Consider the following 18,812-nt stretch of genomic DNA (forward strand, 5'->3'; position numbering starts at 1 on the left):
CGAGGAAAGGGGCCGGGACCGGGGCTCCGCCGTGCGCCCTGCGTCCCGAGCATCCTCCGTTCCCGCGGGACCGCGCCTGCGCCCGCCGTCCCCCGGCGGCGCTGGGAGGGAGCCCGGGGCGCAGCCCCCGCGGGAAGGGGCACCGTGTTCCCCGCATCGCTCCCACCGCTCCCGGGCGACGAGCCAGATGTCGCCGGAGCGCCAGCCCGGCGCCGCGGACCGGTGTGCGGCGACACGGCCTTACCGCACCCTGCCTGCGGCCATGCGCGGATCCATCATCCCCATCGCAGCCCCGATCACCCCCATCAACCCCGCCGCCGCCTTCCCCCGGTGTGCCCGCTGCCCCGTCCCCGCGGTCCCGCACCTGCCCGGCCTCCGCCGCTCCCCGCCGCTCCGCCGCGGCGCCCTCGTGGGGGGCAGGCCCCGCCCCTCCCCGCCCGCCGCCGATTGGCCGCGCCGCCCGCCACTCCCTACGTATGCAAATGTAAGGCGCTCCGCACCACCCCCATTGGCTGAAGCGCCGGTCGGGCCCAGCGGCGAAGCCCCGCCCCCCCCGGTGCGGCACCATCGCCCTAGTAACCCGATGCTGAGCCGGGCGCGACCACCCGCGCGGGGGAGAACGGCCTCTGCCGCCGCCACCGCTTCCGCCGCCGCGTCCCGCACCGCTCTGGGATCTTTTCTCCGTCTTTTTCACCGCTCTCCGCCTGTGTGACGGTGTTGAGCGTGGGCGGCGGGGTGGTGAGCGGCGCCGGCGCGTCCGTCTCCCCCCCGGCCTGGTGCGGAGTTGGTCGGGCCCGAGAAGATGTCGTCCGGGCACGGTGCGTGCGCGGGGGTCGGTGCGGTGGGCTGGGCGGGCCCCGAGCTGTCCGCCGCGCCCGCCGGGGCACTACCCTGCGGCGGACATGCAGCCCCGGTGGGTATCGATCGGGCCCGGCGCGCCGGTCCTGCCCTGCCCGCAGCGCCGTGGGGCGGCGCGGGTGGGCGCGCAGGCGGGCTTGGTCTCGCGCAGCACGGCCGGTCCCGGCGCCCACGGGTGTGTGTGCACGTGCGCACGGGCGTGGCCGCTGTACGTGTGTGCGCACGTGGGCTCTGGCTACGTGCACGTGTGTGCACGGGACTCGGTACGTGCGCCACGGGTGTCCGTGCACACACGCGTGTCCGCGGCTAGTGGGGCTGGGCTCGGCCCGCTGGGGTCCCGCCGTACCCCGGGAGAGCCCGCGGGTGCAGTGCTGAGCTCCCGCTCCCGGGGAGCGCTGCCCTCGCTGTGCGGTGCGGGCGCCCCGGGTCCCTCCGGGTAGTCTGTGCGCAGCGCCACGGCCCATGGCGTGCTCTGGAACACGCGTTTCCTCCTGTTTTCCAGCCGAGTGCTCGCCCTAGCCAGCGCCGGCGGGGAGAGGCGGCCTTCGGGAGCGAGATGAGCGAGTGGGAGCGGGTGTTTCTGCAGAACCTCGCCATTCCTCCCCACGGCCAGCGCAGACGGGCCCGCCTGCCGCGCTCCGCGGCGTTCCGCTGCGTCCTGAAGCACCTGGAAGGGGCCGCGCTCACCCAGGTACGGTGCAGGAGAGCCCGGCCGTGCGGCTGCCGAGCCAGCCCTCGGTGTCTGCCCAGCGCCCTTCTGCGGCACCACCGGGCTGTACCAAAGCCCGTAAAGGTGGAGGTTTTCAAAACAGTTACTTGTTTTGGTGAGAACTAACCAGCTATCTCCCAGAAACACAAATCAACCCCGTGTCTCAATCCCATGTGTTTTTACCTGCAAACGGGAGTTTGTGTTTCATTATTTTTTAAGTTAGGTAAGCATTTTAAAATTAAAATACATGTGTAGCACTTTATAAGTCTGCTAACTCTTTATTATATGCTTAATACTCAGTTTCCCCACTCTTGCTTTGCTTGTTCAACCTCTGGCTTTCGGAAAGGCTCTCTGCTGCTGCACAAAGCTGTTCACGGCCACGCGCCTGATCTGGGCATCAGAAAACAGGAATTGCCCGTGCTCTCGTCCCGAAGTGTTTTCTGCAGCTTCGGGGCTGCTGAGCTGCTGTGTCCCTGAGCGGAGCCTGTCGTGCCTTGCAGGGAGCCGAGTACCAGCTGCGCCTGTCCCTTTTCGATGCCACCCACCACCACTTCTTCGGGAGGACGTGGAGGAGCGGCCGGCGAGCTGCCCGCGTCACCGCGCTGCGCCCGGCCAGGGCGGCTTTCAACGAGGTGGGAGCCGGGCCCTGCGGGCGGGCAGGGTCTGTACCGCTGCCTTTGGACAGCACCCGCCGCCCGGGGGGAGGCGCGAGGGGCGGTGATGCCGGGGAGGCTGCTGGAGCTGCGGGAGCTCAGTCCAGGCAGGGAGGTTTTCAGTGCTCGAAGGGAAACAGCTGTTATTGCTGGAGTTCAGCCTGGAGCCTCTCCTTTGGTGCTGGTTTGCTCTGGTGGGCGCGGAGCCTTTTAAAGCAGCGAGTCCAGAGCGTGCACGAGCTCTGACGCGTTGTCTGTCTGTCCGGCCGGCCCTGCCCACTGTGGTTTGTCCTGCACGCAGGCAGCAGCGAGCCCTTGTCCCGTCCGGCACCACCGGCAGCGCCCCGGGCCCTATCCGGTTATCTGGCTCCGCGGCAGTTGTTGGGGCTGGTGATGGCGGTTGGGTGCCTGCGGTGCCTGCAGCCGGCGGCAGAGCGCGGTGTTGCCTCAGCAGTGGAGGGGACGGGAAGGGACGGAGCAGCCTCCGTGGCACAGCGCTGCTCTGGCATGGGAGCCAAACTGTGCCGGAGCCTCTGCCATCGCTCCCGCAAGCCACGGCGTCCCTTCCTGGGGACGTCCCGCTGCCCCGTGGTGTGGGTGACAACCAAGGTGTCACGTTTTGGTAACTTTTTCTTCCACCTCCTCCATTGCAGCGCAGATGAGCGCCGCGCTCCTTCGTTTGTTCGCATTGGCAGTGTTATCTGAAGGGTGCTAATGTGCGTTTCTTCCCCAGTGTTCTAATTACTGCCGGCCCTGCTATTTTTGAGAGGCGTGGAGAAAATCCCCACAGCCTGGGGAAGGACGAGCTTTTTGCTTTGCAGAGGACCTGCTGCACGGGCTCTCGGTGTCTTTGCAAGGCAAGGCATCGATCTGCAGCCAGCGGTCATTATTTCAACATTTTGCAATAAAAGATAATAGAATAATGATTTATTTCCCTGGGCTGTTGCAGTAATGTCTCTCTCTGTTATCCCTTCCTGACAGCCTGTGGTTACAGGAAACGTTTTCCCTGGGACACTGCACTAATGAGTTTTTAATAGAAAGATTAACCCAGCTTTAAATCCTGTCCCGGGGAGGTGACCTGTGTCCCAGCCCCTCCTGCGGCAGGAGGGTTCCCAGCTCCCGGGGGCTCACACCGTGCCGTAGGCTCCTCTTACAGGCTCTGCAGCCTCTGAGTTACTTTGGCGAACTGGTGTTGCCAACAAAAAATACATTTTAGAAGTTGATGTTTGAGATTGAAGGAGGTTGCGGTTTCCGAGTGGTGCCGGAGGTCGTTTGCCGCCAGCTGCTGTCTGGAAGATTCAATGGGCGATGTGGCTGCGCTGCTGGCTGAACATGCAACAGGTCTTGCTCTGTTTGGAGCTGCCACCAGCTCTGAAACGCCCTTTGTCTCTCTGTTCCCATCCCAGACTGTTTACTTCCACACCTCCCTGAACCACCCCGGCATCACCGTGGTCGTGGAAGTGGTGGTGGTCGCGGGGAAAGAGGACGGGGGCTCTCGGCATCTCTCCTGCGGCTTTGGGCTCATCCCGCTCTTCGGCAGCGGGTCGGAGGCTGCGGACCTGGCTGTCGAGGACAGAACGTAGGTCCCCCCGCTGCTGGGTGATGGGGCGCGCTGGGAGTTGGGTTGGCAACGTGCACAGAGCACAAAGCGTGGTCCTGGGGCTGCGGAAACAAAGCCAGCGCGTAGAACCCTGGAGTTCTGCACTGCTGGGGAGCAGCGATGGGCTTGAGCAATGCCTGGCCTTGCCCCAAAGGAGAGGGGCTTTACCGCGGGTGGTTTCTTGCTCCTGAGCAGCGCCTGTGAAGATGGAGATGTGCCTCGGGGTGGATTCCCTGACCGCTGCGTATGCTCTTTGCTTTCAGGCTGAAGCTGTACCACGGGACGCCGCGCGCCTTGCTGCACCCGCGCTTCCAGGACCCCCTGGAAAGTAAGAGGCAGCAGACATCGCGTCTCGTGCCTTCCCGTAGCCTCTCATCCAGACGAGCATCGTGCGTCCGGTCGGCACGATGTGTGTCCCGTGCCCTGGTGGCGCTAACTGGCCGTTCCTTGCTGCCAGCTGGGAGTCCTGGCCGGGCAAAACGAGGTTTTATTTGCTCCCAACGCCTGTGTTTGCGGTAACGATTCCTTCAACAGCAGCGCTGCAAGGCTGTCTGCCCCAGTTTTGGACATCTTGGGGTGCTTTCTCTTTAGAGAACAAATACCTGACGGTGATGGAGAAGAGCCACTTGCAGTACTCCCTGAAGCCCCACCAGCCCCTGGAGATGATATTCCACCTCCTTCCTGAAAACCTTCTGATGTCCGGGCTGCAGGATGTTCCTGGCTTGCTGCCGGCTCGCGGGGACACGGGTAGGGGCTCCTTCCTCTGCCTGCGCCCTCCTGCCCGCGGCAGCGGGTCCCGGGGGCTGTGGGCAGGGCTGGGCAGTTTTCGGGAGCTCCGGGTTCTCTGCAGCGCTGCCCCTTGGCGAGAGGGCTGGTGCAGCCCTTGTGTCCATTGCTCATCCTGACAGACGTCAGAGTGGCTCTGCTCTGTTCTTCCTTTAATTGCTTTGCTCCTGGGAAGCTGTTAGGGATAAATGATGGTGCGGTTAATTACAGCTGCTCAGCAGAGACTTGGGAGCCCGTGCAGCTGGTTCAGAGTCCCCCGTGGTGGGTGGGCTCAGGATTGCTGGGGTCTGGCAGGTTCAGGGGATGAGCTCTTGCACTCCCAGCCCTCGTTAATCTTTCCCTGTGGGCAGCAGCCTTGCTGTTCGAGCTAGAATTATGTGATCTGAGGATCGAGAGGGTAAAAAGTACCCTCTGTTCTGCAGCTGAATTATGCTCAGCCTGCTGTCTGGAAAACCCTGCGCTAAGCACTGATCGTTTCTGGGGGGTGACTGCTCATGGGAAGCCAAGCGAGTCTCCAGAGCAGAGTCCCCGGTGCTGCTTGTCCCGCAGGTGACCGCCTGCAGAGGCCGCGGCTGCTGAGCCCGGTCCCGCGCTACCTGGAGCGGCTGTCGGTGCGGCTGCACCCGTCCCTGGAGGAGTTCGAGGAGGAGCTGCTGGACCTGCTGAACAGCGACCGCTTACTGCAGGTACCACCGCGGCGGTCACGGCAGGGACAGCGCAGGCACCAGCACTGATGCCGGCGCTTCGGTTACGGGTGGAGAGGAGAAGTTCAGATAAATGACGCTCGTGTATTTGTTTCACTTGGAATCTGACCTTTTGCTGCGCAAGCCTTCTGCTGGGTCAGCACACGGGTGCTCTGTGTCGGGTCACTAAAGCAGAGTTTGGGTTTGCTCTGCTGTGGGAGGTGCAGGGGGGAGATGCTGCGGTGCTCACGGTAGTTGGGCTCTCCAGGACCGGCAGCGCTCAGAGGCTGCCGGCAAGTGCTTTGTCTGCCCGTTGCAGGCCAACGCGGCGCCGGACGGTGACGGGCTGGTGGTTCGGGAGCGGCGGCTGCACGTCGGCGTCCACAACGGCCTGTGCTTCGTCCAGGCGCCGCAGGTGGCCGTGCTGGTGCCGGAGGCAGCGCGGGGCAGCTGCGCGGGGGTGCCCGGCTCCACAGCCAGGTAAGGGGGACCTGTTGGTGCTGCGTCCGTCCCGCTCGGCGCTGCCCACAGCCGCGTCTCCATCCCTGTGCAGGGCTGCGGGTCAAGCCCTGGTCCTGAGGAGCCGCATCCACCTGGACGAGATGGTCCCTCACCCGGCGATCGGGGTCTGCTTCCTGCTCGAGTACGTGTGCTGCGCCGCGGGGAGAGCCGCTGGGAAGGTACGGCCGGGCGTGGGACCCCATCTCCCCTCGTAGAGACCCCCGCCCGCCCCCCAGGCACAGCGGCTCCCCTCGTAGAGACCCCCGCCCGCCCCCCAGGCACAGCGGCTCCTCGCTGCGTGGCCGCGGTGCCTCACGAAGGGCCGGTGAGGTGTCCAGGTGTTTTCTGCAGCGCTGCACAAAATACCCTGCAAAGGGCTTATTGAGTCATTTAATTACATGTGGTTGTATTTCTCCACTGTGTACACGGAGAAGCGTAGCCTGCAGTGGTCCTGCAGCGTTCTGGCAAGCTAATTTGGAAAATTTTAGCTCTTTTTTTGTTTTATAAAAGACTTTAACTTTTCAGCATAAATGCTGCATTCTAAAGAAATCTCTCTGGCTTTTTTATTTTCTCCTGAATGCTGAGGTTTTTCTGGAGCTTCAGCCTGTTGTCCAGACCTTAAAGCCAGGACAAGTCTCTATTGACTGTGGAGACCATGCTTGTTAGCACATACTTACCCGTCATTTACATGGAACTGAGTTTAACCTTTCTGCAGGTTAAACCCAGCTTAGCTCTACAGCTTAGCTGTACTTAGTGTTCAGTCCTCCCCTTAGTGTTCAGTCCTCCCCTTCGTTACCCCTTGTGTGGCTGGATGGATGGTTGGAGGTTCGTTAGGGGCCCGAATCATCGTCTGAGATGCTCATTGCAAGTGCAGCGAGTGTCTGTCTCCCTGGAGCTGTTGGGAGCAAAACTGGGGGAAAGCAGATGTTTGTGAAGTGGGACAGGCCAGAGCGGTTTGTGTTGAGGGGCAGGAGAAGCTGAGCTTTGCTGTCGGTGTTGGGTATTGGGTTTAACCTGTAAACAGCTGGAAACCCCGGGACCCGCGGGGTTCGGGGCTCCTGGTGCAGATGCAAGTGTTGGCGGTGCCGGAGAGCTGGGACGGCAGAGCCGATAATCCCAAAGCCGCTTGCTCTGCCCTAATTAGCAGCTTGTGCAGGTGGTTGCGGGCGCTGGCGGGTCTGGGTTTGCTCTGCAGCTCTGCCCGGGTGAAGGGGACGCTGTGGGTAAGTGGGAGCCTTTGCGCTGCCTTTTGAGGGTCAAACATATGTATTGCTTATAAGGTATATCCCTTAATGCAGCTGTGTGAGTGTGGGCTCAGACAGCGCTGTGGGTGCTGGTGTCCCTGCCTCAGCCTGCGTGTGCTAAACACACACAGGAGACAGAAAGCCTGTGTTTTGAGGGGCGTTATATCGTGCGTTTGTGTTACATCAGCACTATATGATGCGGATCCATAGCACAGAGGTGATCAGGTGCAGTTACCTGGAGGGAGTGCTCCAGGTGCTCCGCGGAGCCTGCGGCGGGATGGGAGCGGGAAGGTGGGGCTGCTGGGGGAGATGGGTGCTAAAGAGAAATAAGGCGCTGGGAAAGGGAATGTCTGCGGGGCGGGTGGCAGGGGAGCGGTGTCTGTGCCGCGGGCGTGGGGCGCTGCGGCAGATCAGAACCCGGCTCCAGCGAGGTGGGGGTGCTGGAGCTCACCCTGTTCTCCTCTTCCCTCCCAGGCCCGCGGTGAGGCCGCTGACATGCACTCGGTGCGCTGGGCCATCTGGAGCCCCGTCCCCGGAGCCGGGGAGGCGCAGGTGGAGCTGCCCCTGCGAGGCGGACCCCGCCGCGGCCCCTGCCAAGCCCTGGTGTACCAGACCCCCCGGGGCGGCCGCGGCTCCCGCCAGGTAAGGGCTGCTGGGGCAGGCTGGCCGTAGAGGCTCTGCCGAAAGCCGCTGACGTGCCAGGCTGCCTCCGGCACACACCGCGGTTTATCTGGCTGCAGGGCGCGGGCATCGTCCCTCGGAGGTGGAGGGGCCTGCGCGCAGCTCGCTCTCTGAAAGCATTTTGTTTCCAATTTCAGGGGAAGCACGTGGAGTCTGGGACTGTCCAATTCCATGTTTCCACTGATTCGGAAGAACATCTTGTAACTGCTGCACAGATCCTACGTAAAGACAGGGACAGGTTGGAGAAGCCTCCCACGCCGTCGCTGAGTGAGTGTTTTCCAGATCGCTGACATTTAAAATATAGTGTGGCACTGGTGTCTGCTCAGGAGAAAAACACGACTTTGAGTTCCACTGAGCTAGTTTGTGAATTACAGGAGCGAAGCGAGTTTTTGTCGAGCTGAACTCAGCTCTCAGGTCCCGTGCGGTCTCGGTGCGGTGCTGCAGGTACCTCGTGGCGTTTCAGTGTTTTATGAGCTTATCTGTCTCCGGTGAGCCGGTGATCCCGCTGGCGGGTCAGGGTGGTGCTGGTGGTGGGTGCAGCGTGGGCACTGCTGCCGCTCCGGTGCTGCCGTGACTGCCACGAGATGGCAGTGGCACAGCGGCTGTGCCGCAGCGAGTCCCGGCTCCCAGCGTCAGCCATTCTGCCGGGTCTGCTGGTGCGAGGGGCTTCGGAGCAGAGACCCCCACAGGTGCAATGGGGCTGGGGAGCTCTGGGTCAGGCTCTGCTCAGCGGCGCTGCCTCCCGGCGGCGGCTCCGGGAGGTTTCCCAGGTGCCGTCCAGGACACCGGGGATGGATGTGGGGATCCGGGGGGCTGGCGGCAGCGGGGGGAGCCGTGCGGCTCGGCGCTGGTCCCAGTGCTGTGCCGCGAGGTGAGCAGCCGTGCGGTAGAGCCAGCCTGCAGCCGAGCTGCCGAGCACAGCATTCTGTTAACTTGGTGTAGTGCTCTGTTGGAAAATGTGACACCATCTGGTCCTTTTGGCCAGGGGAGCCTGAGCACATCTTCTGTTGGCTCGGCTGCCGGTGCTGCCGATGGGTCTGCCCGTCGTCTCTTTGACACCGGCCAAAGCCATCCCAGCTGAGAGAACAGGGTTTGAGATGAGCGGGACACAGGGCACTTCCCTTTGTGCGGCAGTCAGCGTGAAATAGCTGGAATATCTGGTGGTGAAAGCAAAATAAGGTTTTGGCATCCCGTGGGTGCAGAGATAGAACATCTGTGCCTGCTCTGCTCCAGGGGAGCCGCGGCTCGGGGAGCTCAGCTGTGCCAGCGTGACATGAGCAGCCAAACAGAAACACAGCAAAGCTCCCACTGTTTTGGGGCACAAATGCATGAACAGATGAAGGGAGTGACAAGAAATAATGGAGAAACCTTAAGTGTTCTAAACTTCCACGTCTCATTAAGCATCCCACGTGGGCAGCACCGCGTGCCCCGGGGAGCCGCGGCTCGGCTGGCGACGGAGCAACTGCCGCGTACGGCAGAGGTGGCAGCGGATGGCACGGGAGATGTGCCGCGTCCCCTGCCCCGGGCAAGGGGCTTATTGGAAAAATAACCCAAACGAGTGGCTGGGAGGCAGTCAGCCGCCCCGCTGAGCCGGCGTCACCCGAGGTTTGGAAGGGCGGGCGGGGGCTGGGTGGGGAGGGCGCAGCCGTGGGTGCGATGTCGCGGGGTGGCAGCTGCGCTTGAGTATCTCCCGCCCCTGTCCGCAGGTCCGCCGGCCCCACTGCGCGTGGCGGCATCGCCGCAGGGACCGGGGGTAAGTGCCACGCGCCAGCGCACACGGTGACAGGCGGCGGCATACGGGGGGAACATCGTGCTACCGGCGTTTAAATAGAGCTACGGATACTAAAAATCCCTCTTTATGCTTTTGAATATCTTGATGCAGGGATCAATGCATGCAAACGTTTTTGATGAAACAAAATGCTTCATAATACCATGTTAAGCAGTTTGATCTTCCTGCTGCATTTTCTCGTCCCTCCCCTTGGCAGGGCAGGTGCAGCAGCTGAACACGGAGCAGAGGGGCGAGCCCTCGAGCTGCCCGCTTCCGATGCCGGAGCACACGGCGTCTGAGCCCGTTCAGCGGGAGGGGTGATTCAGCGGGAAGGGTGCCGGCTGGCCTGGGTTCTGCGGGGGCTGCTCACGCTCCCTGTTCTCCTTCCAGCTCCCGGTGTCCCAGCTCCCATCCCCACCGCGGGGCAGGGGCCGGTCCCCGGTGCCATGTGGCCGCAGCTCTTGGCAGGACGGGGCCATAACTCACCTGGAAGCTGACCTGGGCTCGCCGGACGCCGAGCCTTGTGCCGGTGACCAGCTGCGGGCGCTGCCCTTCACCCCGCTGCAGGTGCCCGTGGCCGCTGTGGGGCTGCAGGCAGGCAGGTGACGCTCCCGCCCTTCCCGGGCTCCTGTCCCTGTCACCGGCCCCTCGGGGTCCCCCGCGGCTGCCACCGCACCCCTGAGCCCCGTTTCTCGCCAGCTCCCACACGCCGCTGTCCCGTGCGTCCCTGGCGCGCCTGCACGCCGCCGGCTTCCCGGACATCCTGGACCGCAACGGGGAGCCGGTGGAGATCTCGGAGCCGGCGGAGCCGGGGAGCTTCAGCCTGCAGCTGGAAGAAGCCGACCCTCTGCAAGGCAATGAAATAACCCTGCAGCTCCTGGCCTTCGGCAGGTGGGATGGCGGATCCCCGCGGTACCTTTTGCAGTGGATCCAAGGGCTCTCCTGGGGAGAGTCCTCCCAAAATCCCCCCTAAACCCTCATGCTTGTGCAGGAGAAGTCCTTGCAAAGGTGCCACTTCCCCCAGCACCTGCTGTGGAGGTGATGCCCCGGGGGGCTCTGTGATGCTGCTCTTGCCCTTTCTGGGCACTTGTAAATCATATTCCATTTTGGTTGTGTCCATTAGCCCCAAGGTGATGTAAAAGCTCATTAATGTTGGGTTTCTCCATAAACATGTGTAGTGTAGAGGAAGTTGGCAGCGGGGGGGTGGGTTTGGCTGGAGGGCCCTGCTCGCGGTGTTCCCGAGGCTGTGCGAAGGTAAAACGCTGCCTTGGGGCTCCTCCATCACACACATGGCAGGAGGCAGCTGGAGTGATGAGGCTTTTTGGAAAGCCAAGGCAAAACATATGCCTGCTCTCCTCAGAAGTCCAAACACTTGTGATGCTGCTGATCTTCTCATGTCCTTCTGCCTCCCAGCGGGTGCCAAGCACACGAGGAGCTCGGGCTGGGGAGGCAGCGCTGCGTGAGCTCACCCAAGCCCCTCTCTCGCTCAAGGGACGCCCGGGACAGCGAGGAGGGGACGTGGCCGAGGACCATCTTCCTCACCTTCCAGTTCTACCGCTTCCCACCTGTCACCACGCCGCGGCTGCAGCTGCTCGGCATGGATGGCGGGACCGCGGCACAGCTCCTGCTCCGGGTGAACAAGGACGGGACCCTCAGCACCGGTAAGCTCTGGCTTGGGCTCCTCGTGCAGCTTTTCCATCAGTCAGATTTGGGCTCGCCTCAGCGGGCCGGCATCTGCTCTAAGAGCAAACCTGCTAGTTTGTGCATGAAACACGTTCAAAATGTCCAACGTTTGAAGTAGAACAGCAGCAGTCCTTGGTGATACAGTTCAGACGTTGAGGTTGCCGACTCTCACTGCAGTTAAATGTATTTTAAAAAAACCCAAAACCCAATAATGGCGACAGGTGAGAGCAGAGAGCCCAGAGCGAGCGGAATGCTTCTTGTTTCTTTCTGTCTTAAACTCTGGTCCCAAGAGACCCCAGCCACATTGGGCTGATAAGGCTCCCTCTCCACGTAGAGCTGTTAATGGAGAGGGGTCTGTACAGAGCGTTTCAGGGGGATGGTGCTGGTCCCAGGGCACCTCGCACCTCACTAATTGGCGGACAGGCTGATTAAGCGGAGGGTGAGCCCGCAGGCAGGGTTCTCCGGAGTGCCGGTGCCGCGGGGGCTCCGTGCCCGTGACGCTGCCCCGTTCGGCAGGGCCACCGGGCTGGCAGCTCAGGTACCTGGTGGATCCCGCGTTCCTGCGCGCCGGGGAGCAGCGCTGGTTCCTGCGGTACCTGGCCCAGCACAGCCTCCAGATCGACGTCTGGGACGGAGACTCCCTGCTCCTCGTGGGCTCCGCTGCCCTCAGGCTGGAGGTACCGGTCGAGCCGCGGCTCTTTGACACCAGGCTCAGGGCCCCGCTCAGCCTGCGGGTGCCTTCCCATTGTCCCCGCAGTGAGATGCTGTTGCCTTATCCTTGTGTCTTTAGTAATTGAGTTGCTGTCAGCCCCTCTGTGTAACTGAGACTGATGTCAACCCGACGAGCCCCTAATTGTGGGGTTTGTCATCTTCTCCTCAAAAGCAATGGCAAAACATTAACTTCACTTCCCTGAACTGCTGCAGTATTCTAGGGCCAAACCCCCAGACCTCAGACACACAGAGACCTTACCTGACCCTTCCACCCCAGACCGGCTCCCCGGTGACACATTTCTGTCCTCGCCTTGTCCGCAGCCCCTGCTGCGCCAGGGCCGGGCGGCCGTCAGGACCCACCACGAGCTGGAGGTGGCCACGACCGAGTACGAGCCGGAGGTGCCGGAGCTGGGCCGGGAGGCGCTGCGGCACGGCGCCCTGCGGCCCCTCGGCGTCCGCGTGGCCACCCGGGGCCGCCTCCACCTCTGCCTGGCCAACGTCGGTAAGAGCCGCTGCCCACGCCAGCCAAAGGTTTGGTGCTGGTACGGCGCCGGGGAGGCCAGGGCCGCGTAGGTTGGGTGCGAGTGAATGGCGTGGAGCTTGTGCAGCACGCATGAGGCCGTACCCGAAAGAAAACCACGCTTGTAGGAACGTTTTCTTCCCAGAACCTGCTGGGTGCTTTTATTTTATATATTTAATTCACCGTCTTATAAACGTTCAGTGACTCCAGGTTTAAAATCTTATCTTCAGAAGAAAGATTAGCTCCATTATGAGATACCGTACATCATCGTTTCCGTGCTTTGCCTGTGAAGGGACGATAAGCTCCTGGGAAGGACAACCTGGGGAGGGGTTTAACTTGCACCCACAGAAGGGCGGGGGGAGGCAGAGGTGCTGCCCAGGACGCAGCCGCTCCTCCGCTGCCGTTTGTTTTCCCTCTTGTTCTCTTCTTTTTGAATTTCAAAGTACTGTTGTTAAAGCCAATATTGAAAAGCGCAGTGCCCTGTAAGGACGGGGATGGGGTTTCTAGGCTGGTTACATCCTGGTGGCTTTACAGTCTCGTCCGGCTCTGGGCATGGCCTTTGTGGGAGCGGAATCGGCAGCAGGAGTGGGGAGGTGCGGCAGTGCCAGTGGCAGTGCCGGGGATGGAGACGGAGAACACCGAAATGGAAGCGGGCGCTGGCTGGGGCTGGGCGGTGAATCGCTCGGGATGGCGCTGTGCTCTTGATGCCGCTGTCCCGGTGTGCGGTGGTAACAGCGACAGGCTCTGGAGGGAGCAGCATCGTCAGCAAACAGATGCCGCTCCTGCTTTTTAGAATTGTCCGTAAAGAGCTGCAGTGGGGGTGGATTTCACAGTAGACTTTACAATGGTGGAAATGATTTCTGCTTACCTGCCCGTCTCCGCTCCTGCCAGGGCACCCGTGCGAGGACACACCAGAGCAGCCGCCGTCCCCACGCCCATCCCGCTCCTGCGCGGTCCCAGACGGCACCGGCAGCCGGTTCTCCCTGAGCACTGTCGCCGGTGAGTCCTGCCGGCCTGGGCTCGCTCCGGCTCTCTGTGCGGGTCCATGTTGGCAGCCCCGTGGCACCGCGGGGGCTGTGCTGGCGGTGTCTGCAGTGGTGCCATGGTGATCTCCCGCAGGCGGGCGGGTGTCGCGGGCGCGCAGGCTGGCTGAGGTGGACGGTGAGCTGGCGTCCGTGCTGTGCAGCCGCCGGCCGGAGCCCAGGCCGGTCCCCCCTGCCGTCTCCAGCGAGGCCGCGGCCGCCCGCCGGCGCAAGCTGCGGCGCATGGCGCTGGTGCGGCAGCAGGAGGATGCCGGCAGTGGGAGGACGCCCCAGCTCTTGGTGAGGAGTGGAACACTGGGCTGGGGGTGCCGTGGTGGCTTCAGGCTCACGGTCCCCTCGGTCCCCACCCCGGCAGGGCTGGCAGGAGCAACGTGCCCGGGACCTGCAGCTCGTGGCCGCCTACCGGGAGCACACGAAGGGTGAGAGCATCTCGCGGGTGCTCAGCCAGGCCATCGCCGCCACCCGCACCGTGCACGCCGTGCTGGGCACTGCTGAGTTCTTCGAGTTCACCCTGAAGAACCCCTACGGTGTCCAGCACACCGTCACCATCGAGATCGACCACCCTGAGCTCAGGTGGGGCTGCAGCGGGGTGTCCCCTGTGAGCGTGGGGAGGTGCCGGGGTGGCACCGGCTCCTGACCAGTCCTCACCAGCACCTCTGCTCTCACTCTCCCAGTGTCGTACTGGACCCGAGGGAGTGGCGGCACTTCAAGGAGCTGACGCAGAGCTTCTCGCCGGTGGAGGAGGAGATGTTCCACCTCCGCGATGACCTCAGGCCTCAGGTGTACCTGCGCCCCAACGAGACCGTCCGCATCCCCTTCAAATACCAGACCTTCTCCGCAGACCCTGCCGTCATCACAGTGCAGGTGGGTGCAGCCCCCGTTGGAGGCTGTTCCTCATTGAAGGGTTTCCCTCGGCTGTGTTTGCCAGCACAGAGCCCTGCACTGCCGTGGCGGTGCCATAGCCCACTCTCACACCCACAGGGGCCGGCGGGGCTGGGTGCCGGTGCCAACACGGCCACCTGCTCCCTGGGGAAGAGCGGGGCCGGGCGGACAAAACACATCCAGGTGAGGGGGCCGGCGAGGGGCTGCCGGGGGAAGGAGTGTCGCTCTTGCCAAGCCCCGTCCCTCTCCCCGGCCAGGTCTCCTTCCAGGTGAGCGGGGGGAAGCCCATCGCGCTCCTGCACGTGAACGTGGAGCCGCAGCCACACGTCGTGGACCAGACCTTCCGCTTCTACCACCCGGAGCTCACCTTCCTGAAGAAGACCATCCGGCTGCCCCCCTGGCACACCCTCCCCGGTGAGCCCGTCGCCGGCTGCCGTGGCTCACAGGAGCCTTCTGGCCGTGCCGGTGGCACCCACAGAGCTCAGCTCTGCTTCCTCGCCCTTTCACAGCCTTGAGCTCCTCGCTTGCCCTTTGTCAGCTTGCCTGCGTTAATTTTATCCTCGGTTCCCCGCACCAGCGCGCCCGTGCGGTTGCTGGCAGCCCGATGGGAGGCGTCCTGGTCTGCGCTGCGCGGGTGCGGGGTCGCGAGCACAAAGAGAAAACGCTGGATGTGGCTTCACCCCGGTCTCTCCTCCGCAGGCGCGCCAGTGGGGATGCCGGGCGGGGAACCCCAGATGTTTGTTCGCTGCAGCGACCCTGACATCATTTGCGAAACCAAAAATATGGTACTGGTGATGCTTCGGTGTCCTTCTGCCCTTTGTGTCCTTCTGCTGTGGTTGTTTTGTCAGCAAATGCCTTGCACCCCATTTATCAGCCTGTGGCAGTGAAACCCTGGCAGCGATGGAGCCAGAATTGCCCTGTGTCGATAGAAGAGACGGACCTTCCTGGTGCTGGGGTGGCTGTGCTGGGCTGGGGGCTCTTTAGGCCAAGCCTAACCACCGGCCTGCCTCCCTCCCCGCGCAGCCCGTTTGGTGATGCCCAGCACGGGCTGGGGTTTCCTGGGCTTGCTTTGCAGCTGGGGGATGTGCAAAGGAAAAATAGACTGGGGCACATGTGTGCGGATGGTGATGAAGGGTAGTTGCTAATTGCCATTGCAGAAACACGTTAGTATGGTAATTGGATTAAGGCTTGTTAGAAAACTTGGGGAAAATTTGCCAAAATTTGATTACAGATGCAGACCTGGAATGCGATAGTTGTTTGTGTCCTCTTTTGTAATTAAAAATACTGGAAGAGCTCAGCCAAGCTGTATAATAACTTAATAACATAGTTTAACTAGATGCTGAAAGCATCTGCTTTTGTAAGTGGGTTGATGGCGGGTTTTTCCTTTAATGGAAGGAAGCCCTGGAGCCCTCATTAGCCGGTTTGATCTCGAGGTTAACTGCTGGACGCGCTCTCCTTCTGCACGCAGGGGCCCGGGGAGCCGCAGGACATCTTCTTGAAAGTAGCCGGAGGACCAAGCCCGCAGATCAAGAAGTTCTTTGTTGCTATTTATATGTAAGTAGCAGGACCCCAAAAGTGGCCACCAAGACCCCCGCGTGCGGCGGGCGGGAGGGCGCTCAACCCGCCCTGCCTTGCTCACGGCTCTGGGCCCGGCCGGGAGGGTGCTCGGAGCCGGCTGTGCGGCTGCACAAAACGCTTGCGGCTCTGGGTTTTACATTGTTGTCTTTTCCTCTAAATAATCCCCGGCCGGCGCATCTCTGGTGTGCAGACTGATGCCTCCTGGGCCAGCCGGGCTGCCTCTGCGTCAGTGGTGCTGTGGGAGCGGGTGGGAGCGAACCGGGACCCGGTCAGTGAGCCCCACCGGTCTGTCTGTGCCACAGGGACGCCTGGCTGGCGGCGCCGGTGCAGATCTGGCAGTTCTACGTGCACTCGCTGCAGCGGCTGGACGTGGGCTGCACGGCCGGGCAGCTGTCCCGCCTGTCCCTGCTGCTGCGCGGCACCGCGGCCCCGCGCAGGGTGCGCGCCTTCGCCTCCCACCCCCACGAGCTGCAGGTAACCGCGGTGAGACCCCCGGCCCGGGCAGGGCAGCCCCTCGGGATGGCGAGCAGCTCACTGCGGAAAGCGCTTGCCGTAATTATCTTTTGATTAGAGCTGTCATGTGCAGGATCATCGGCGTGAAACCCCAGAGGGCAAATTATCTGCATTAGTGAGACCATGTGAAGACTAACAATTTCTTTAGAATTCATTCGGCCGTAATTGCAAAAGTGGATAATAAGCGGCACAAAAACTTCATCACTGTCCCGTAAACAAAGAAAAGTGTCCCTGGGTACAGCCTGCGAGGGGACAGGGGCAGCTGCCTCTCCCCGAGCAGCTTCTCCTTCCCTACACAGCTCGGCGTAGCTGGGGTTCGGTAGTGCTGGCTTTGGTATGCAGGGCGTTAGGAGCAGTCGGGTCCGGTTTGTGCTCTGAGCTGGCCGTTGTGGAGCTGCGACAGGCCACAGCCGTGGCTGCAGCTCCTGGTGCTGGTTTCCGCAGGTGGATCCGGATGGCGCCTTCGTCCTCCCCGCCAGCGGCGCCCAGGAGCTGCGCATCGGTGTGTGGCCGCGGCGCGCGGGCAGCCGCTTCATCTACCTCAACCTGGTGGACGTGGAGTCCCACCAGCTGCTGTCCTCCTGGCTGCTGTGCCTGGCCTGCCGGCAGCCGCTCATCTCCAAGGTACGGCGGCTCTCGCGGTGACGGTGCTGGGGCGGCGCTCGCGGTCTGCCCGGTAACCCGGGGCTGTCTCCTGCTGCTTTGTGTTTTTGACACTTGTCACTCGAGAACAGATTTGGTCCTCTGGTGCCTGAATAACCTCTCTGAAGACTGTGGTAAATGTCTCTCAGGTGTTTTGAGGGCAGTCCCGTGCTGAGGGGCGTCAGCTCTGACATACCCCTGGTTGGGAAATCAAGGCTGCAGCGCGCTGCTTTCCCGTAGCGCTGTGCCGGCAGAGACCTTGCCTCGGAGATGAAACTACATTTCCTGGCTAATGTGTTCATTTTAAAGATGTTTCCCTGAACACTCTGTACCGGGGGAGGTTCAGATCAGTGTTTAACCGGCTGCCTCCATGTCCCCCATGTGCCAGGCTGCCTGCACGGCCGCGGGGCGTCACCGGAGCGTGCACCGCGGCTCTGCCCGCGGAATCCCGTTAATGAGCTGCAGGATGAGCCGGTCGGTCCCCTCCCCAGCCCTTTGGGCAGCAGTCCTCGCTTCTGCGGAGGCGCGGACAGCAGGACGCTCTCACTTGGACGTGGTTTCTTTGTACCTGTGGGCAGAGATCAAACGTGGGCTGTGGCGGGAGGGACATGGCAACGTGCCCCAGATCGACGTGCTGTGCAGGAGGCTGCTCTCTGTGGCCAGTCTGGGGGAGACCCCGCTGTTCCTTTGCCCCCCGCGGTCTGTGCCGCCCCCCACGGCCCGTGCTCCCCCCGCAGGCGTTCGAGATCTCGCTGCCCGCCGGCGGCGGGAGAGGCTGCAACAAGCGCATCACCTACACCAACCCCTACCCCTCGCCGCGGCTCTACTTCCTGGGCACCAACCGCCCCGACCTGCTGCAGTTCAAGGAGGATTCCTTCCAGGTACGTCCCCACGCCGCCGCGCCCCCCAGACCCCTGTCCTGGTGCTCGGGCCCGTGCCAGGTCCCTGGTGCTGTTGCAGGTGGCCGGCGGGGAGGTGTACACCATCGGGCTGCGCTTCGCGCCCAGCCAGGCGGCGGGAGAGGAGGAGATCCTCATCCACATCAACGACCACGAGGACAAGAATGAGGAAACCTTCTGTGTCAAGGTTCTCTACCAGTGAGCCTGTGGTGGCACCGGGGCCGGTCCCTGCGCCGGCTGTGCCGTCTCGGCGTGTCCGTGTCTCTGACGGGGCCGTGATGAGCCCTGCCACCTCCGGTCCCCTCCCCACGCCGGGAGCTCTCGCCGCCCGTCGGGGTCCCCGGGCGTTGCTGTGGGTGCTGGTGGTGCCGTGTGGCACAAACCACGGAGAGCCCAATGTGTTGTAGCCATGCGTTGTGCCTGCAGGATGTCTTTATTTTTCTAAGTGTTACTTTATTTTTAGGCATGTTGGAGTCTTTATTTTTTAACTTGAGTTACAGATCTGATTCTGCAGAATATTTCTAAAGTATTTTATATTCTATGCCGAGTTTTGCACACACCGAAGCAATTTTCAGGAGATTTTTAAAATACTTTTTACTCACCCTTGATCAATTAAACTTGCTGAGCAGAACTGACAAAGTGTGGTTGCGTTTCCTTCCGTGGGAAGTGGAAAGGCCTTGCAGCCCCGTGGAGGCGAGTGCCGCCGGTCCCGCCGTGGGGTCCCCTGTGTCACCCCCGCTTCCCCTGGGGCTGAGGGACATCAGACCCATCCCAGGGCACTGTAATCGGGGGTTGGGGTGCTAAGGGCTCTCCCTGTGCCTCTGAGCTCCACGTCACTTCTCTCCATGGGTCAGGGGC

General features: G+C 62.3%; 1 protein-coding gene across 6 annotated transcripts; it reads left to right on the forward strand.

Moving 5' to 3' along the window:
• The first annotated feature begins 568 nt into the window (after positions 1–568).
• Positions 569–18,593, forward strand: NPHP4 (nephrocystin 4). 6 transcript variants are annotated; one of them, XM_065037729.1, is made up of 29 exons: positions 570–913; positions 1,361–1,549; positions 2,068–2,199; positions 3,627–3,799; positions 4,084–4,148; positions 4,412–4,567; positions 5,156–5,292; positions 5,609–5,769; positions 5,843–5,969; positions 7,509–7,676; positions 7,853–7,982; positions 9,422–9,468; positions 9,874–10,085; positions 10,183–10,374; positions 10,975–11,144; positions 11,683–11,843; positions 12,199–12,379; positions 13,289–13,396; positions 13,517–13,719; positions 13,796–14,013; positions 14,115–14,304; positions 14,422–14,505; positions 14,580–14,736; positions 15,022–15,107; positions 15,791–15,876; positions 16,203–16,452; positions 16,858–17,037; positions 17,793–17,936; positions 18,016–18,593. In XM_065037729.1, exons 1-29 carry the CDS (start codon positions 803–805, stop codon positions 18,154–18,156), a joined length of 4,359 nt encoding a protein of 1,452 aa, XP_064893801.1. In that variant the 5' UTR covers positions 570–802; the 3' UTR covers positions 18,157–18,593. The 6 variants fall into 6 exon arrangements, with proteins under 6 accessions (XP_064893803.1, XP_064893801.1, XP_064893804.1 ...); XM_065037732.1 differs by having other exon boundaries at positions 571–818; XM_065037730.1 differs by having other exon boundaries at positions 573–913; positions 16,203–16,374.
• The last annotated feature ends 219 nt before the right edge of the window (positions 18,594–18,812 follow it).

Source organism: Columba livia, chromosome 21 (assembly GCF_036013475.1).
Source record: "Columba livia isolate bColLiv1 breed racing homer chromosome 21, bColLiv1.pat.W.v2, whole genome shotgun sequence".
Classification (NCBI taxonomy): domain Eukaryota; kingdom Metazoa; phylum Chordata; class Aves; order Columbiformes; family Columbidae; genus Columba; species Columba livia.

What these genes read in the sequence shown, in the direction of transcription:
- NPHP4 (XM_065037729.1), top strand. Translation starts at nt 803, where the DNA reads ATGTCGTCCGGGCACGGTGCGTGCGCGGGGGTCGGTGCGGTGGGCTGG. An exon ending in AAGGGGCCGCGCTCACCCAG is followed by an intron (nt 1,550 to 2,067) that starts GTACGGTGCAGG and finishes CGTGCCTTGCAG; the next exon opens with GGAGCCGAGTACCAGCTGCG. An exon ending in CACTGCGGAAAGCGCTTGCC is followed by an intron (nt 16,453 to 16,857) that starts GTAATTATCTTT and finishes TGGTTTCCGCAG; the next exon opens with GTGGATCCGGATGGCGCCTT.